Source organism: Moschus berezovskii, chromosome 1, assembly GCF_049115385.1.
Source record: "Moschus berezovskii isolate FMDL1 chromosome 1, NW_MosBer_1.0, whole genome shotgun sequence".
Classification (NCBI taxonomy): domain Eukaryota; kingdom Metazoa; phylum Chordata; class Mammalia; order Artiodactyla; family Moschidae; genus Moschus; species Moschus berezovskii.
Window position 1 is genome coordinate 28,797,762 of NC_142460.1, and position 21,155 is coordinate 28,818,916.

The 21,155-nt window shown below is 40.1% G+C and overlaps 1 protein-coding gene across 6 annotated transcripts in view; it reads left to right on the top strand.

The window, feature by feature from the left end:
* The window catches only part of APP (amyloid beta precursor protein), a 305,975-nt gene that overhangs the window by 156,888 nt on the left and 127,932 nt on the right, over window positions 1–21,155 (top strand). For all 6 annotated transcript variants that reach the window (XM_055421750.2, XM_055421740.2, XM_055421746.2 and 3 more), the window contains exon 6: window positions 8,285–8,484. In XM_055421750.2, the coding sequence (XP_055277725.2) occupies window positions 8,285–8,484 (200 nt within the window). The remainder of the gene's footprint in view (window positions 1–8,284; window positions 8,485–21,155) is intronic.

The following is a 21,155-nucleotide window of genomic DNA, read 5'->3' on the forward strand; positions in this document are numbered from 1 at the left end:
TAATTTTTGCTCATGGGGGTTGGGAGCTTGAAGTGGAGGTATACTTTTTCCGATTTGTAGACCCTGAAAATAACAGTCTTATTCATTAACAAGCTATTATCCTAGACCAGTTGTGAGAGTATTTAAGAAGAGTAGCCATGTCATTTCGTTTTTAATCCTTTTGCTGAACTGATAGATCAGATGGTAAAGAATCCACCTGCAATGTGGGAGACCTGGGTTCGATCCCAGGGTCGGGAAGATCCCCTGGAGAAGGGAAAGGCTGTCCACTCCCGTATTCTTGCCTAGAGAATCCCTATGGACAAAGGAGCCTGGTGGGCTACAGTCCTTGGGGTTGCAAAGAGTCTGATATGATTGAGAGACTAAGCACACAGCACACATTGTACACAGGGGCTTCCCCGGGGGCTCAGTGGTGAAGAATCTGCCTGCCAGTGCCGGAGACGTGGGTTTGGTCCCTGGCTGGGGAAGATCCCCTGGAGTAAGAAATGACAACCCCCTCCGGTATTCTTGCCTGGAGAATCCCATGGACAGAGGAGCCTGGCGGGCCACAGTCTCTGGGGTTGCAGAGACTCAGACACGACTGAAGCAACTGGACATGCACAGTGTACACAGAGAGAAGCGCCGCTAACACAGGTATTGCAGCTCGACGGATTTTCAAAGCAGGACACAACCAGATAGCCGGACCAAAACACAGCCTTGCCGACTCCCAGAAGCCCCCCTTCTGCTTCCTCCCGGTCATAAACTTCCCCTCGCCAAAGTCTAACAGCTCTTCTGAGTTCTGACAATGGTGAGGAGTAACTGTTTTCATGGTTTATATAAATAGAATCATTTATATGAAGTGTGTCTTATGTTTGGCTTCTAATGGTGCCTTTTAGATGGGGGAGAGAGTGGCTTTTTCTTGCTTAACTGTCTCCCCTCTTGAAACATTTACTCAGAACCGTGAATAATAAGTTTCCTACGTTCTCACATTTTCTGGCAACTTCTAATTTTCCCAATTTAGCAGCCATAATGTCAGGGACTGCTTCCCTCTGGGACAAAGGTATCCAGCCATCACAGCTTCCAGGCTAAACTGGCAGCGCTAAGACCTGGGCTGGAATGAGTGCGAAAGGACTGTCTGTTTACCTTTTTGAAAACGTTGCTTTCTCTCTCTATCCCCTTACCCTGAGAGACTCTTTTCTTCCCCTTTCCCAATGAACACAGAAGTGTCTGAGTGTCTTCCGGTCGAGCCTGGCCCTTCTGGCCCCAGCGGGTCCTTACATTCTGGGAACTGCCAGCCGCTCTGTTTTCACTCTTCACTTCCCCCATCACTGCTGTAGTTCAGGTCTCCTGATGGTCAATTCACAAAAACCCTGGGAATCAACTTTCTCTCTGCCATTTCCTCTCCTTTGTCCTACAGAGTGCAGGGAGAGAAAAGTTAATCAGTCTTAATGCAGAAGATGAAAGAATAAATACAGCTTTTTTAGAGAATGCAAATGGTGAACTGTTTTGCATGACTTAAACAAAAATCAAACAAAACTAGTAAGTGAATCAGAATCTTTTCTTGTCTTGAGGGAGCCTTAGGGAGCCAACTGTGATGAGAGGAATCTATCAAGGTCAGACTTAGAAATTTGAACACCACCTTTGCGATACAGTATGTCCTTCACCCAGCTAAAGTCTTATTTGCTGACACACAAAATTGTATCCTCAGTGGTTGATTTCCTCATAATAATGTCCCTGTGACCCTTCAACCTGTTTATTAATTTCAGTTGCTCCTCAGATGATGAGCGTTTTCAGATCATTCCCTCATGCCTTAGAATTGTTTTCATTATTGGAATTTAAAGGCTAGAAAAGCTGTCAACTCTAAATTGACAGAGGCCCAAATGTGTGAGTGAATGAATATTCCACCGTGTGCTCAAAGTACTATTTTATTGTGAGTTTACTTGTTGATAAGACATTGCTCTATGATGCTCAGCCTCAGATTTCCATAAACTGGACCTTCTTGCATTTTTTTTTTTATTGTAACTGTGGCTCACCTTGGGGACTTCCCTGGTGGTCCAGTGGCTAAGACTCTGTCCTCCCAATGCAAGGGTCCTGGGCTCACTCCTTAGTCAGGGAATTAGATCCCACATGTCCCATGAAAGTGAAAATGAAGCTAAGTGAAAATGAAAGTCACTCAGTCATGTCCAACTCTTTGTGATCCCCACGGACTCCTCTGTCCATGGAATTCTCCAGGCAAGAATACTGGAGTGAGTTGCCATTTCCTTCATCAGGGGATCTTCCCAGCCCAGGGATCGAACCTGGGTCTCATGTGTTGCAGGGGGATTCTTTACCATCTGAGCCACCCAGGGAGCCCCACCCAACACACAGCCAAATAAAAAAAAATAAACGTAAAGCTGACTCACCTTGGTCACATCACAGAACAGAGTTGTCCAGCAGTTGAAGAGAAGGTGAAGTTTTTTTAATTGTTTTCCCTTTGTGTGTTTCCAGCTATTTATGAACACTGCAAATAGAAGTTATAATGTTGGCATGTTGGGCCTCTTAGGGGAAGATACCACATCATTAAAACATAGCTGTGTGCTACTGTTTTCATGGTGTCCAAAGAGATAATTGAATTCATGGACATCTAAATTTAATTCCAGAAATCAAAGCTATGGTAATAAGAACTGGACGTGAGTTCTCTCAGGCCAAGTAATTTAATTCCTCAGCCAGCTGAACTGTTCTGTGTCTCTGTTCCTTGTTATTATGCCAGGAAATTGCTCAGGCAGATGCAGTGATGGATGGTAGGCATGTATTTCACTCTTTTTCATGGCTGGACACATACCAGAACGCAGATCGCTTTAAACGCAGCTGTTTTTATATGCAGGCTTTCTGTTCGGAGTTTTAAATGCAACATTCGAGTCATAACAGAGATGATTTTGGGGGCTGGGGGAATGCCCTGGGGCCTGATTTCATCAGCCCACCCAGAAGCCCGCTGTTGTCTGTACCCTGGATTGCATACCCGGACCCTGGCATTCCACCCGCACTTCACACATTGTGGTTTAAGAAGACTCATTTTCCATGCATTTTCCACTTAATTTGGAGAACTAAAGAGTATTGGTGTATATGTTTCCATGTTACTCTCTCCCTTCATCCCACCCTCTCCTTCCCCCCCTCGCCCCAATGTCCGTAAGTCTATTCTCTTGTGTCTTTGTGTACACTGCTGCTGCTAAGCTGCTAAGTCGCGTCAGTCGTGTCCGACTCTCTGCAACCCCATAGACGGCAGCCCAATAGGCTCCTCCGTCCCTGGGATTCTCCAGGCAAGAACACTGGAGTGGGTTGCCATTTCCTTCTCCAATGCATGAAAGTGAAAAGTGAAAATGAAGTCACTCAGTCGTGTCCGACTCTTAGCGACCCCATGGACTGCAGCCTACCAGGCTCCTCCGTCCATGGGATTCTCCAGGCAAGGGTACTGGAGTGGGTTGCCATTACCTTCTCCGTCGTGTACACTACCATGTGTCAATTAGAGAGCCAGTGGGAAATTGCTGTATGCCTCAGTGAACTCAAACCAGGGCTCTGTGACAACCAGGAGGAGTGGGATGGGGTGAGAGGTGGGAGGGAGGTTAAGAGGAAGGGGACTGATTCATGCTGATGTATGGCAGAAACCAACACAGTATTGTGAAGCAATACCCGTCATTTAAAAACAAATAAATTCTAAAAATACAAATAAAGAGTGTTGGTGACTGTGATCTCGTTGAATACAGAAGAGAGCTCAAACATAAGAAACTGGCGATCTTTCAGTTCAGTTCAGTTCAGTCGCTCAGTCGTGTCCGACTCTCCGTGACCCCATGAATCACAGCACGCCAGGCCTCCCTGTCCATCACCTTAGGTCATCTTTATTCACTCACAATACATCAAGATTTTGTAGAAAAATGAGGACTCAGTATATTGGCTAAAATTGAGGCATTAGTTCAGTTCAGTAACTCAGTTGTGTCCGACACTTTGCTACCCCATGAACCTCAGCACGCCAGGCCTCCCTGTCTATCACCAACTCCCGTAGTCCACCCAAACCCATGTCATTGAGTCGGTGATGCCATCCAACCATCTCATCCTCTGTCGTCCCCTTTTCCTCCTGCCCTCAACCTTTCCCAGCATCAGGGTCTTTTCCAATGAGTCAGCTCTTTGCATCAGGTGGCCAAAGTAGTGGAATTTCAGCTTTAACATCAGTCCTTCCAATGAACACCCAGGACTGATCTCCTTTAGGATGGACTGGTTGAATCTCCTTGCAGTCCAAGGGACTCTCAGTAGTCTTCTCCAACACCACAGTTCAAAAGCATCAATTTTTCTGTGCTCAGCTTTCTCTACAGTCCAACTCTCACGTCCATACATTACCACTGGAAAAACCATAGCCTAAACTGGAGAGTCCTTTGCTGACAAAATAATGTCTCTGCTTTTCAATATGCTGTCTAGGTTGGTTATAACTTTCCTTCCAAGGAGTAAGCGTCTTTTAATTTCATTGCTGCAGTCACTATCTTCAGAGCCCAGAAAAATAAAGTCAGCCACTGTTTCCACTGTTTTCCCATCTATTTGCCATGAAGTGATGGGACACGATGCCGTGATCTTCGTTTTCTGAATGTTGAGCTTGAAGCCAACTTTTTCACTCTCCTCTTTCACTTTCATCAAGAGGCTCTTTAGTTCTTCATTTTCTGCCATAAAGATGGTGTCATCTGCATATCTGAGGTTATTGATATTTCTCCTGGCAGTCTTGATTCCAGCTTGTGCTTACTCCAGCCCAGCGTTTCTCATGATGTACTCTGCATATAAATTAAATAATCAGGGTAACAATATACAACCTTGACGTACTCCTTTTCCTATTTGGAACCAGTCTGTTGTTTTTGTGATCCACACAGTCAAAGGCTTTGGCATTCAAGCAGAAATAGATGTTTTTCTGGAACTCTTCTGCTTTTTCGATGATCCAGAGGATGTTGGCAATTTGATCTCTGGTTCCTCTGCCTTTTCTAAAACCTGCTTGAACATCTGGGAGTTCACAGTTCATGTATTGCTGAAGCCTGGCTTGGAGACTTTTGAGCGTGACTTTACTAGCGTGTGAGATGAGTGCAATTGTGCGGTAGTTTGAGCATTCTTTGGCATTGCCTTTCTTTGGGATTGGAATGAAAACTGTCCTTTTCCAGTCCTGTGGCCACTGCTGAGTCTTCTAAATTTGCTGACATATTGAGTGCAGCACTTTCACAGCATCATCTTTCAGGATTTGAAATAGCTCAACTGGAATTCCATCACCTCCACTAGCTTTGTTCGTAGTGATGCTTCCTAAGGCCTACTTGACTTCACATTCCAAGATGTCTGGCTCTAGGTGAGTGATCACACCATCGTGATTATCTGGGTCGTGAAGATCTTTTTTTACAGTTCTTCTGTGTATTCTTGCCACCTCTTCTTAATATCTGCTGCTTCTGTTAGGTCCATACCATTTCTGTCCTTTATTGAGCCCATCTTTGCATGAAATGTTCCCTTGGTATCTCTAATTTTCTTGACGTGATCTCTAGTCTTTCCCATTCTATTGTTTTCCTTTTGCATTGATCACTGAGAAAGGCTTTCTTATCTCTCCTTGCTATTCTTTGGAACTCTGCATTCAGATGCTTATATCTTTCCTTTTCTCCTTTGCTTTTCGCTTCTCTTCTTTTCACAGCTATTTGTAAGGCCTCCTCAGGCAGCCATTTTCCTTTTTTGCATTTCTTTTTCTTGGGGATGGTCTTGATTCCTGTCTCCTATACAATGTCACGAACCTCCGTCCAGAGTTCATCAGGCACTCTATCTACCAGATCTAGTCCCTTAAATCTATTTCTCACTTCCACTGTATAATCATAAGGGATTTGATTTAGGTCATACCTGAATGGTCTAGTAGTATTCTCCAGTTTCTTCAATTTCAGTCTCAATTTGGCAATAAGAAGTTCATGATCTGAGCCACAGTCAGCTCCCGGTCTTGTTTTTGCTAACTGTATAGAGCTTCTTCATCTTTGGCTGCAAAGAATATAATCAGTCTGATTTCAGTGTTGACCATCTGGTGATGTCCATGTGTAGAGTCTTCTCTGGTGTTGCTGGAAGAGGGTGTTTGCTATGACCATTTGCTATGCGTTCTCTTGGCAGAACTCTGTTAGCCTTTGCCCTGCTTCATTCCGAGCTCCAAGGCCAAATTTGCCTGTTACTCCAGGTATTTCTTGACTTCCTACTTTTGCATTCCAGTCCCTATAATGCAAAGGACATCTTTTTCTGTGTTAGTTCAAGAAGGTCTTGTAGGTCTTCATAGAACCGTTCAACTTCAGCTTCTTCAGCATTACTGGTTGGTGCGTAGGCTTGGGTTACTGTGATATTGAATGATTTGCCTTGGAAACAGACAGAGATCATTCTGTCGTTTTTGAGATTGCATCCAAGTACTGCATTTCCGACTCTTTTGTTGACTGTGATGGCTACTCCACTTCTTCTAAGGGATCCCTGCCCACAGTAGTAAATATAATGGTCATCTGAGTTAAATTCACCCATTTCCGTCCATTTTAGTTTTTCCATTCCTACAGTGTCGATGTTCACTCTTGTCATCTCCTGTTTGACCACTTCCAATTTGCCAAATTACTCTTTGCAACCCCATGAACTGTAGCCTTCCAGGTTCCTCTGTCCTTGGGATTTTCCAACCAAGAATACTGGAGTGGATTGCCATTTCCTTCTCCAGGGAATCTTCCCAACCCAGGAATCAAATGCAGGTTTCCTGCATTGCAGGCAGACTCTTTGTCACCTGAGCCATGAGGGTAGTCATAAGGGTCTTTTCCAATGAGTCAGCTCTTCACGTGAGGTGGTCAAATTATTGGAGCTTCACCATCAGTCCTTCTAGTGAATATTTGGGGTTGATTTCCTTTAGGAATGTCTGGGTTTGATCTTGCTGTCCAATGGACTCTCAAGAGTCTTCTCCAGCACCACGGTTCAAAAGCATCTGTTTTTCAGTGCTCATCCTTCGTTATGGTCCAACTCTCACATTCCGTACATGACTACTGGAAAAACCAATTTCTTCTTCACCTTTCATTTCCAGTGTAAACATTCAATAGTAATCTTGAACCAGTTTCCACATCCACTTATTGAATATCTACCATGCAGACTCTTTGTGGTATTTTCATGTGTAACAAAAAGTAATCCCAATATTACAGTAAACTTTGTTTTGGTATCCCCCACCCAAACTTTTTAATAGACTGTTTTGTTAAGAGCAATTTTATCTTTAGAAAAAATATGAACAGGAAATACAGAGCGTTGCCCCAGCCAGTTATTAACGTTTTGCTTTGGTATTGTACATTTGAACCAATATTGATACATCATTACTAAAATCCATAATTTACTTTAGAGCTCATGTTTTGTGTTGTACAGGTCTATGGGTTTTCCCAAATGCATGCTTGTATGGTGGACGTTTGTATATCGTCTCTGATACAGTGTATTACAGAGCAATCTCACTGCCCCTCAAATCCCCTCTGTTCTACATGTTCATGCCTTCCTTCCTCACCCCAGACTCCTAGCAACCACTGATGTTTTTATGGTCTCCATTCAGTTCAGTTCAGTCATTCAGTCGTATCCGACTCTTTGCGACCCCATGGACACAGCACGCCAGGTCTCTCTGTCCATCACCAACTCCCGGAGTTTACTCAAACTTATGTCCATTGAGTCAGTGATGCCATCCAACCATCTCATCCTCTGTTGTCCCCTTCTCCTCCCACCTTCAGTCTTTCTCAGCATCAGGGTCTTTTCAAATGAGTCAGTTCTTCTCATCAGGTGGCCAAAGTATTGTAGTTTCAGCTTCAACATCAGTCCTCCCAATAAACACCCAGGACTGGTCTCCTTTAGGATGGACTGGTTGGATCTCCTTGCAGTCCAAGGGACTCTCAAGCGCCTTCTCCAACACCACAGTTCAAAAACATCAATTCTTCGGTGCTCAACTTTCTTTATAGTCCAACTCTTACATCCATACATCACTAATGGAAAAACCATAGCTCCACAACCATGGTCTGCATAACTTCGCCTTTTCCAGAATGTCATATAGTTGGAATCACAGTACCCTCTTTTTGCAACTGTGTAAACTAAGCTCTGTGTTCAGGGATTAAAAAGTTGCAGATCTACTGAGCTGGGATTCATAGTGTGACCTGCTGGCTTCAGACCTCCTATGTGTTTTAATTCAATGCCATATTCCCTCTCATATATGCAAAACTCCTTGTCATCAGTTTTCTTTTTGCTTTCCCGAAACGTGTTTAATGACTATTGCTATTATTTCTCCCTCCTGCTCCAGTGAAGACAAAGTCGTAGAAGTGGCAGAGGAGGAAGAAGTGGCAGATGTGGAGGAAGAAGAGGCTGACGATGAGGAGGATGAAGAGGATGGTGAGGAAGTAGAGGAAGAGGCTGAGGAGCCCTATGAAGAGGCCACAGAGAGGACCACTAGCATCGCCACCACCACCACCACCACGGAGTCCGTGGAAGAGGTGGTCCGAGGTAATCCACTGTTTCCTTGGATTTTCTTTCTCAGGGAAAAGGAAGCCATCACACCAGAGTTGAAATTTCTATACAGCCTACCACCACTGCCTCCCAGGTGATGAGAGGTCACAAGTTGCCTTGTGCTTGTGGACCTCTTTTTGGTTGAACAAGCATCCAACGATTCATTTCAAAAAATGTGAACTCTTGATTTTACCGACTGTTCCGTGCCTTGTGTATGCTACTTGGCACGTTGTTCTGCAGAACTCCACCTAACTGGGTACTCTGTCATTTGACAAGGACTGAGTTAGGTGGCCTCCTTGGCATTCTTCTGACAGTGGGTGTTGATTATACTGCATTGTCCGTGTCCCCTTTCATCAAGACTATGAGCTCCTTGATGCCAGAGGCTGAACTTTACCTAGTGTGATGCAGGGTGCTTGCCGTATAGAAACTTTTGAATAAATGTTGGTTGAGTGAGTAGCTGTGATTAGATGTAATTTAATTTTAAAGCAAAAGAAGTCCACTTGGAGAGCAAGACATTAGTTTTTGCTGTGAAATTTAACTTGGATGACTTGTGTTTTCTATACGATAGTTTACTGTGGGAAGTGACAGTGCATTCTTAGAGAGGTAGATCTTAGACTTTGTTTTTTTGGTTAATTAATGCTTCTATTGGAAATGTTATATACGGAACAGGTCAGAAGACCCCCTTTTTGTCTCCCTGAAATAAAAGCAAGGTTCAGTTTACACTAAACAACCAAAACTACTGAATTGTTGAGTTGCCTTTCTTAAAGGGTGTGTTTTTTTGCAAATAGTAAAAGATGGTCCTAAGATTAGATTGAATGAGTACAGACAGAAGTATTTTTTTAACACATTGCAGGTACTTTTAAAGTGTGTGCACAAATGCTATAACATTATGGTCACTTTTATTAAAGTAAGATGCTTTCTGCTCCATTGTTAAATTTGAGCTTAAAATAGGCTACTCTTTTTGCTTCACATAGATTTCTAATGATCACTGTAGAATGTCGTCTTCCCTTCACTGCATTTTTTATAACTTTGTTGAAGTATAATTTACATATAAAATTCACTCATCTTAAGTGCAGAGGTGTATAATTCAGTGGCATTAATAAATGTACCAGATTGTAAAAACATCACAGAATCCAATCTGAGAACATTTTCATCACCCCAGTCCTCACACCCCTTCACTATGAATCTTTGTTCTTACCGCCAGCCCTCAGCAACCATTAATCTTTATGTCTCTACAGATTGGCCTTTTCTAGACTTTTAATATAAGTGGGGTCATACATGGTTTTTTGTGTCTGGCTTCTTTCACTTAACATAGTAGTTTTGAAGTTCTGCATTTCTTTAATTTGTAGCTTTTAAAAGTGAGATTATTCTGAGTTGAACACTCAGAGTTAGCTTAAAATCTATTTCAATATCACATTTTCTCTTAAAATATACAGTAATATACATGTATATTAATATACATACATTATATAATATACATGTATATAAAATATACATAGAATACCGAATAGGTCGCTTAACTTTGTAATTCCCTATGTAATGACAACTTCTTCAGTTTAGCACATAAGTAGATGTTCATTTACGTAAATGCACATTTTGTTTGAGGCTCTGTTTTTCAGGATGTTTTCCATGTACCTCTTAGGACCATCTGTGCAGATCTAGCTACATGAACTTGTTAGCTTATATTTTCCTAGCAGGGAAAGAGGCATTTTTCAGGGCTTCTTTTTCTTTCGCTTCTAATTGTTTGATAACACATTCTTTTCAGGTTTACACTGATCAACCTGTGTGTATACATTTAAGATAAATAGGACTGTTCATAGATACTAATCACTGACTCAGTTACAAGGGAATTTTAATCAGTTTTATTGAAGCATACCTATTAGGCTTTTAAATTAACTGAAGGCCCTACAGCCTTCTACTAGTTAAAGTGGCTACAGAAATATCATAAGATATATTTTAGCGTCTTTATTTCTATAATCTACGTTTCAGGGTTGTAAATTGCTTTAGTTTTGAAGGGATACTATATTTTACTTTACTTTAGAAGATATACCATGAAAAAAAGGAAAAAACAGACTAAAAAAATCCAATAAAAAATAGAGAGAGACAGTTCACAGGACAAAAGATATGGCTCTTAAATAATGTAATACAATTTAGCAATGCATTTCAGAAGTAAAAAGTGTGAATCGATCTAGCAATTCAAAAATGACAAACATACATAGATATTTATTGAGCACTATTTGCAACAACAAAGATTGTAAACAACCTAAACGTTTTTAATACGATTTTGGCTAAAAAAATGATTATATGCCATACTTTGGAATATTTTGCAATTATTAAACAGAATAAAGCAATTTATATGTGAACAAAAAAAAGATGTGTGACTACAAAGTACAGCTAGTATTCTGCTGTGGGACTCAAGTTCTTGTGCTCTCCATCAGGATAGCTGCTTGCATATTAATTATTGTCCACCTAATCAACATTTATTTTTGGAGTGCCTCTTTTGAATAAGCCATTTTACTGGGCTCAGTGGATCAGTTATACGATGAGAACACACAGGATAGCTGACCCTCATGGGTGTGAAAGTCTAGTAGGAAACATAAGTCAAAAATATAGAGAGTCTGTGTTGTAAAACGTATGAGCCCACAGCCTACTTCACAGTACAGAAGACTGATCAGGGATGGGTGTGTGAAAAAGATGGCATTTGAAGGCAGACTAGAAGGGCTGGTGGTGGAACTACCAGTAGATTGTCTTGCAGCCTACTTTAGGGTCATGAAGAATAGCCAAACCAGTATGGTGCCTTGAGAAGTTACATGGCATGCTGGGAGATAAGGCCAGTCCTATTAAAGTAGAGTGGTTAAATCTTCCATAAGAGGGTTACAGGAAGGTAAGTTGGGACTAAAATGTGGAGACCTTTAATGCCAGGCTGGCAAACGATGGCATTGACTGAGAGTAATCAGTTCAGGACCTATTATGTGGTGAGGATTTTTCTAGGAGAAACAATGAAGAGATTTTTGTTTTTATAATACTGCTATTGACAGGATGGGTGAACAGTAAAGTATATGAGAGAATGCCACAGAAACTTAGGCCGAATTCCAGACGCAGACAGAATTCTCTTGAGATAATATGGTCTTGTTACATTCTGAACAATTTCAGTTCTTTTTGCTTCAGTTTTTCTCTAAATGTAGCACTATTAGATATTAAATAGAAATAGAGGACATATACATTCCTGTCTTTTTTTATAGAAAGACAACTACAATTAAAAGAGAACTTTAGAAAAAAAAAATCTCCAGGCTAAAGATTAAAAAAAAAAAAAGAAACTAACTTTAAAAGATAATAATGATGATGTCAAGAACAGCATTAATAGTGGCCTTCTTGAAGCAAATACCTGATCATTTAGAAGTACTGATTATTAATTCTAGAACTGGAAGAGCCTTTAATGGGAATCTATCCTTCCATTCAAGACTCCTGAAATAGACAAAAGCTGTGGTTGAGGCAAGTCTTTCTGGGAAAGGAGGCCTAAGAGGAGAAACATGTTAATGGTGTGTACTGCATCTGTGTCAGTTTTCTGTGTTCCCAACTAATTCTGATAAAGAAGTAGACGATCTTGATGGTAACATTAAAGCAACCAGTTTCCTGCCGTTCTCTCCACCCCACTGGTATAGGAGGTGAGTTACAGACAGCTCTTTCCTGATGAACAATGTCAGTGCCGTAGCTGACAGCTAACTTTGTAAAACTCTAATAACATATAGCCGGCTCCTCCACTGACAATAAAAGTTGGAAATGACTTGCAAAGAAGAGAGATTGAAAAGAGGCTTACCATCTCGTTTCCAATGTTAATGTTTCAGTGCCCGAGAGAAAATGTGATTTACAGCCATACTTAATAATGAACATTCTTCATTACCGACACATTGCTACTAGTATGAGTCTTTAATGTGCTTCATAAAAAAGCTCAATAGTTTTGTAACCCATTACAATTTGAAAGAAATAGGCAGAGGGAAGAAAAATATAGGACATTTCAACATAGTCATAAAATTTTCAGCCATATTGTATTAGAATCATTGATATCAAAGCAGAAGATGCCAGTTCTGATTCTGATTCTGTTAACTGATTCCAAAGAAGAAAGGGATTGTTGAGAAGTGAGCACACCTATCTGACTTTAGGATCTATTGTTTTGATCTAGTAGAATAAGCCAATACCAATTTGCATATAGCAGTAGTCCACCAGGAAATCCCTAGTATATGTAGGCTGCTGCTGCTGCTAAGTCACTTCAGTCGTGTCCGACTCTGTGTGACCCCATAGACGGAAGTCCACCAGGCTCCCCTGTCCCTGGGATTCTCCAGGCAAGAACATTGGAGTGGGTTGCCATTTCCTTCTCCAATGTGTGAAAGTGGAAAGTGGAAAGTGAAGTCGCTCAGTCGTGTCCGACCCTTAGCGACCCCACGGACTGCAGCCTACCAGGCTCCTCCATCCATGGGATTTTCTAGGCAAGAGTACTGGAGTGGCTTGCCATTGCCTTCTCCGGTATATATAGGCACTTGCTCCTAATTTTCTGTGTTTTGGGAAGTGATTGCATTTCATAAACCTAAGACATCAGGGTGCACTGTGACTCAACCATGAATCCTGAAGTCTGTGTGCTGTGTGCTCAGTCATGGCCGAGTCTTTTTGACCCCATGGACTGTAGCCCTCCAGGCTTCTCTGTCCATGAAATTTTCTAGGCAAGAAGACTGGAGCGGGTTGCTATTTCGTATTCCAGGGCATCTCTCTGACCCAGGGATTGAATCCATGTCTGCTGCATTGGCAGGCAGATTCTTTACCACCGGGAAGCCCAAACTCCAATTAGATGTGCGTATTGTAATAAATGGCATAGTCTATGATTTAGCTAGCCAGTTTTGTTCATCCAGAGTAACTCTGGCTTTTTTCTATATGTTCACTGTTTCCGCAAGTACACATTTATCAGGCCTCTGCTGATGGGTCGGCACTTTGCTGCTGTAGCAGGCGTGATGGGGAGCTGGCTGTTACTGTGTTGTGGCCGATCAGGCTGGAATTTTTTGTTTGCAGTATCACCACTCCCCTTGCCTTTAGGGCGGGGATTCTGCCTTTTAATCCTTGTAATGTGCTGGGTGGTAGAATTTTTATTTCCCATTTAAAGCCCAGGCAAATAAAGCCGAGAGAAATTTTTTAAACCTTGTCCATAATCACAGAGCTGGTAAGTGGTGAAGCCAGGATTTGGACCAGAGTGTTTTTTACCACCCTAATGTCTTTTTTTTTTTTTCTTTTTCCTTTTGTTTATAAATACACACTAGTTCAATTTAACCTGTGTTCCCTTGTAAATGTGTGTCCCTTTGTTCTAGGCATGTGTTCATCTTGGTATTGTTTCACTTTGAGCATTTCCTAACTTTTAGAATGCTTATTTATATAATAATAGTATCATTTTATTTTACTTTTATATTAAACTATGGCCATAGGCTAAATTTGGACTGTCACCAATTTTCTACTCAAAGGTTTTATTAGGATTCAGCCAATCCCATTTGTTTATATATTATCTGGGGCTACTTTCATGTTACAGAGGCAGAGTTGAGTACTCGCAAAAGATACCATGTGGCCTGAAAAGCTGAAAATATTTACTATCCAGTCCTTTATAGGAAACTTCTGATACTTATCATTAGAAACATACTAGGAAGTTTTTATTGGAGAAGGAAATGGCAACCCACTCCAGTGTTCTTGCCTGGAGAATCCCGGGGACGGCGGAGCCTGGTCGGCTGCCATCTATGGGGTCGCATAGAGTCGGACACGACTGAAGCGACTTAGCAGCAGCAGCAGCAGGAAGTTTTTATATTTCAGATATTACCATTCCAAGTTAATTTCATTAAGGTGGTTTCATTATGGGTAGAGATAGACTAGTAAAGTGTTTAAAGAGAAAATTTTTTAATAATTTTATGATCATGGGCCAGTTACCAAGATACCTTGGGTAAGTCTGTTTTTCCATGTGTGTTTTATAGATGCTGTTATGATGTTGAATGTTTTTTACATGATTACTCTAGATGATCCATGCTAAGCATTTACCATATAATGCCTGGCACATTCTAAGTGTTCAGTATGTTTTACAAGGAAAGGCTGCTCAGAGTCAAAGCCTGGCTTTATAACCGACAGACTGAGTAAATTTGTATCAGTGAAATAACCTCTATACCTCATTGCTTCCCTCTTGAAAAATGAGATTTAATAATACCCACCTAGTTTTAACCATTTTGTGAGGATTAAATGAAGTAATTCACAGGAAACACGTGGCACTGTTCCTGGTAGACAGTAAGTGCTCAACTAACCTAAGCTACTATAGCTGGAGGACAGAGGAGCCTGTCAGGCTATAGTCCGTGGGGTCACAAAGAGTCAGACATGACTTAGTAACTGAACAATAACAACTATAGTTGCCTGGTTCTGTGTATCATTTTGATCCCCCAGAGAACTAACACTTACTCCTAATTAGGAATGCCAAAGGTAACCCAACAGATTGTCTTTTTGCATTATACAGTGCACCAGTGAGACATATCCATTTCGACTGTATAATAGAGCTGTTATTTATGGACATATATTAAGGAGAAAACAGCTTAAATTTGGTTTCTTGATTACATTGCCTTTTGTGACTGTTATTGTATATTTAAATATCTGCAGTTCAGTTTTATGTCTGGCTGAAAATTGAATCAAGATAGTTTTAAACGCCATTGCATTTCAAGGTGGAGTTTCATTTCTTGAGGGTATTTTAAACCTCTTGGAAGTTCATCTTCCAAGAGATACTGATAGAGGAGACAATTTAAGCATACCATATGATGATGAAGTTTAAAAGTTTGATCTAAATGTTGCTTGCCTTGGGCTAGGTGACTTGACCGCCACAGGATTAAATTACTGTTCTTCTCCCTCTGGTTACTATTAATCTCTGAGAAGCACCGTGTGATTTGCTGCCATACATTCCATCAACATAGACAAGGCACTCCTAGGAACTGGGCATTGCACCAGTTCCTGAGAACACAGGGATATGAAGAAGGTGGTCCACTCAGGTTGCTTCCAGCCAGAGATGTATACTCACTCTTTAGGGGAAACCAGCCTCTCTGACCTAGCTGGGAGAAGCTTTGGCAGCCCAGGAGAAAGAAAGTACCCAGCCTAGAGACAGAAGTTTCACCCACAGCATTGCCAAGAAGTTGACATCTGAGTGATTTTTTTTTAAAGGAGAATAGGGATTTGCTAGTTAATGGAGCACCAAATAGAACGAATCCAAGAAGTACCATCAATAAAACAGAATGGCTTGTATTATTATCTTGAAAGAAAGTGAGGTTGTTTAGTCCTGTCTGACTCTGCGACCCCATGGGACTGTAGCCTACCAGGCTCTTCCATCCATGGGATTTTCCAGGCAAGAATACTGGAGTGGGTTGCCATTTCCTTCTCCAGGAGGTCTTTCCGACCCAGGGATTGAACCCGGGTCTCCCGCATTGTAGGCAGACGCTTTACCATCTTATTATCGTAGGTTGACCTAACTTCACGTCTCCCGTGTTACCTGTCTATAATGCATGTGCCACTTGCAAGGTATCCCATCATTCACTAGTAGGATTCTTTTTTACTGTTTGTATTTAACTTTTCATAAAGTTTGGAGAAGACTGTGAGCTTGACTTGCTACAGACATGGAAATATACTCTCATACTTTTGTTGGGGTTCTCATAGCAGCACACTAGCCCAAAATGAAAATAAAACTCCCTTATGGGTTTGAAAACACGGCAAAGGAATAATGACTGCTCCCTTTTGAGGAAGACTTTACCCTTCTCTGTTAGGACCACAGGCAAGTAAGCTCTACTCCTGTTCCTGGACCAGAATGTAGCATCCTTTTCATGACTTTGAGAAAACTAGTATCCACACAGGGCAGAGATGTGACAGATGGCAGCCTATTATTTTGTGCCCCATGGCACTGCAGCCATTGATTTTGAGGTTGTTTGATATATGCTTTGGTAAAGGCAGAGTGAAGCATGGCATTAACAAGCTTCTTTCTGTGCCATTTCATGGTTCCAATTTAGAAAACTCTTTCAAATAATTTACTTAAAATGTGAGAAACAGAACCATATAAAAGACTGTGTGTGATGTGTTTACATATATAATTTTTTAGTAACAAATTGATTAAAATATAGCTTGCATAATGTGGAATGTAGAAGTCAGTGGTTTAACATATCCACTAAGATCTTCTTTGCCACATAGAAAGTTCTGTTTTTGAACTTTGAGTTTTGTTTTTGAGTTTTGTTTTTGTGTTAGAGTTTGTTTTGAGTTTTGTTTTTGAACTTTGATTTTGCTTGAAATTTTACATGGCTAATAGTGCTTAGTTTTACCTTCTACACTTTTATTTGTGTCAAGATTCTTTAATACAATGTTAGAAAAGGAAATAATCAGCTGAAGGTATTTTAACACAATTATGTCTAAATTTCTCAAAAATAGAAACAAAATGTCCAGTCCAATTCAATTAAAGGCCAGAAACTAGGGTTTTTTTTAAAAAAAATGCTAGTCTTTCTTATGTTTTGTCCCAAATCAGTTGCTGTTCAAAAAGACAATTATATATATTCTTACAACACAGTGTCTGCAGTTAAAAAAAAATCAAATATAGTGAAAGAATCCAGCAAATGAGAGGACAGAACATTTAAACAAACATGTCATTTTCAGCTAAATCCACATGTTCTATTAAGTAGAGGCTCTGATTCTTTGGGCAGGTAACAATTGTGTGTTTTAATGGAAATCTTTAGTTCCCTTGTAGAAAAAGGCTTTCTGGAATTTTTAAGTGGGATGGATTTCAGTCTAAACACCGGTTTCTTTGTCCCTCTAAAAATTTATCACGATTCTGACATTTGACCTTTTGTGATTCTATTAGTGGAAGAGTATGAAGTCAAGAGGAGGCAATGCTGAACAAACATCATATAAAAATGGTGTTCAGTGGTTCGTTTATGGCTGAATAATGCCATTTGCAGCAACATGGAATGACCTAGACATTATCAAACTAAGTGAAGTAAACCAGACAAGGATAAATTTCATAGGATATCACCTATATGTGGAATCTAAATAAAAAAGATAACGAATGAACTTACATACAAAATAGACTTTGCCTCACCAAAGGCAAACGGCATAGGCAGGGAGGAAGGATAAATGAGGATTTTGGGATTAACACATACACACTACTATATATAAAATAGATAACCAATAAGGACCTACTGTATAGCACAGGGAACTCTACTCAATATTCTGTAATAAGTGTAAGGGAGAATAATCTGAAACTATATATATATATGTATGTTGAACTGAATCACTTTGCTGTACACCTGAAACTAACACAGCATTGTAAATCAACTACACTTCACTTAAAAACAATTAAAACAATGTTTGGGAAAACCCCTTGGCCTTCCATATAGCAGCGCAAATTTTAAAAACTAGGAGACTCTTGAAACAATAAAAGGAGGTGAAAATAGTGCACTTTGTTAAAAAGTGCACTGTATTGAGTTAATGATAGTAAGACAGTACTGGTGTTAACTAAGAGGATGGGTTTATCTCTTTCCCTTAAGTTTATTTATGCTTTTGCTGGATATAATTTCTGAGAACAGAATATAGACAGGAATTTCACACTGCTTGCACGTGAAATTAAGTTCCCGATATGTCGTGTTATTAATAGAAGCAAAGGAAGACCTTGCTGGCTAATTCTCATGAGGATCTCTCATCTGGAATTTACTAGCATTTGTTACCCAGGATTTCTGAGTTGCTGACCACTGCACAGTAGCTTTGGTCAAATGATTGGGCAAAATCACTAAAACGCAGCATGAATCCTGGTGTTTTCTTGGGCTATGGCAGGGTTTCTTGATCTCATCATTATTAATGTTTTAAGCCAGACAGTTCTTTGTTGTGGAGATTGTCTTGTTCATTGTAGGATGTTTAGCAAGATCCCTGGCTTCCACTGTAGCTCCCCGGAGGTGTGATGACCAGCAATGCATCTCTCGCCCTTGGTACATGTCCCTTGGGAGGTGATAAGAAGCAGTCTTTCTGGTTGCAAATCACTGAGCTTTGATATTGAGATCGACAGTGATCTCTGGCTTTAAGCATATGAGCAGAGACATACCCCTGCGATACTGTGTCTCATGTTAATGTAAGTCATGACACCTGACTCTGCTTTGCACATTGTAGGTAGCAGTGAACATTTGTTTTAATTTGAGAACAAAAAGTAAAATAAACAAAATATATGCTTAAAAAAAGTTAAGTACTCATTTAGTAAAATGAAAACAGATATTTGATGTGTCATGTATAGTCTCATAGTTTGTATTTAGAGACAAATCAATATACAGTTATTTTTAAAATATTACGCATACATATATGCCATGTAGGCAGTGAGAGATAAAAACTGCCTTCCTGTTTTTGTTGGTTTTTTTTTTCCTGGTTTTGTTTTTATTCTTCCTAAAGAAACTCACTCTTGCCTGGTACCCTGTTATAAAATAGCAAATGGAGGTTAGCATCCATTGACCAAGCAGGGATACTGCTGTCTTCAGCTGGAAGCCGCCCACCCACTCTTTCCTGCTGGGTACCATGACAAGAACAAGTTAGCATGGCAAGATGGACACACTTGGTCTCTCCCAGAAAAGGACCATCCTCCCAACCCTTGACTCTCTTATCCAGAAACATCCTTTTCTTACAGTAACAGAAATGTCATATAATTGTTACAGAGAAGTGATGCAGTAGAAGCATATTCCAAGCTCAGTGATCTTCAGTCTTATATCAGCTTTCTTCATTATTTTTCCCCAATAAAAATAAAAACTTTTGATATTCTAATATTCTGAAAAATTATAAAGACAAAATCACTTAAATTTGGGTTTCTGAGAAGTTTATAGACTTAAATATGAATAAGAAAAATACTGTATTGGTGTTCAATTTAAGGCAGAAGTATTGAAGCTGCTTTGATTTTGCATGAGACAGAACTTCAGAGGAAAAGAAATATGTAACGATAATTTCTTAAGATTTTGGTATATGTATACATTTGAATATTTTAACTATCAAAGTATATTTAACCCTCATTTCCCAAATATATTCTTTGTGACCCCATGTACTGCAGCCTACAGGCTCCTCCATCCATGGAATTTTCCAGGCAAGAGTACTCCTGGAGTGGGTTGCCATTTCCTTCTCCAGGGGATCTTGCCAACCCAGGGATCGAACCCGGATCTCCCGTACTGCAGGCAGACACTTTACTGTCTGAGTCACCAGGGAAGCCCAATGTATCTACACTTCTTTTAATAAGTGAAAACCTATGCAACTTTTTACTGACGCTTTCCCTCTGATCCTTTTGAAAAGTGGTTGAATATTATATATACATATATATTAAAACATACATATATGTAATAAACTTTAGTAGCTATATATATACTTTTTAAATGTTATATATATATACTTTTTATATTTTTTTACATTTAAAGGTATATATATAACTATTAAATGACTATTAAAAATATTATAAGTATATATATACTTTTGACATTTTTTACACATATATATATATATATAAACTTCTCACTTTTTTTTTTTAGTTCTACCAGTTTATTGCTACCAACCCATCTCCCTCCACTTTCATGCACACCTGCTCAGTCATGTAACCCCATGGACTGCAGCCCACCAGGCTCCTCTGCCCATGGACTTTTCCAGGCAAGAATACTGGAGTGGGTTGCGATTCCCTTCTCCCACTTTTGGCATTTTAACTGCACATAAAAAACACATTTGGTCATGGTGACCTGAAGTGCTTCCTAAGCTTAGATTCAGAGACAGCAGGTCTGGAATGGATCCTGAATCCCAAGTGATGCTGATCCTACTGGTTCATTGGCTGCCTCCACTTTGAGGAACAGTCTCCAGTAGCATTACGGTCCCCCATACTGTGCACATTTAGATTAAGACAAAGAATAGGAAACTGAAAAAGAAAATCAACCTTATCTATGGTATCATTGTTCTTAGTACATTATCAAATGTCACCAAGTATGAAAGAATCCTGTTATGTCTACTCATTGAGTAATGTTGTAAAATTTCAATCTCATGAACAAGCATATTAGAAAATCCTTACAATTTCTGTACCTACATAATTGTTCCTAGTTTCATCTGTGCCCATTTTCTCTCCTGGATGGGATATAACCAACTCCTGCTAGCCTGTAAAAGCTGATTATTAAAATATGGAGGAATTTTGTGAGCCACAGCCATTGGTGGCTTGCAATACCAATGGTGGGAGTATTTAAACCACGGAAGTTGACAAACATTATAAAACAGAGTGTTTAATTTTTCTGTTTTTCTGGACACACAATCAGATTTCCCAGCATACCTGCCTCTCAGTCAAAGAAGAAAAATAATTTCTTATTTCCAGCAAAGGACGTGGGCTCTTGTCTTATCAGTGTAGAGCTTCTTGTAATACTATGCTGTTCTTCAGAGGAACCATACAGCTTGATGACAAATAAGTTTATTCCCATAATAAACAGGAAACACAAAGGTATTAGGACAAACAGTAGTGTCCTTTTGTGAATGCTCACCAACAAGTCTCACACTTTACAAGTATTTTTCCAAGTGGCATTTTTATAACTAATCTTTTATCATGGAGGGGTGTGAGAATCGGATTGGATGTAATTGGAATGACACAT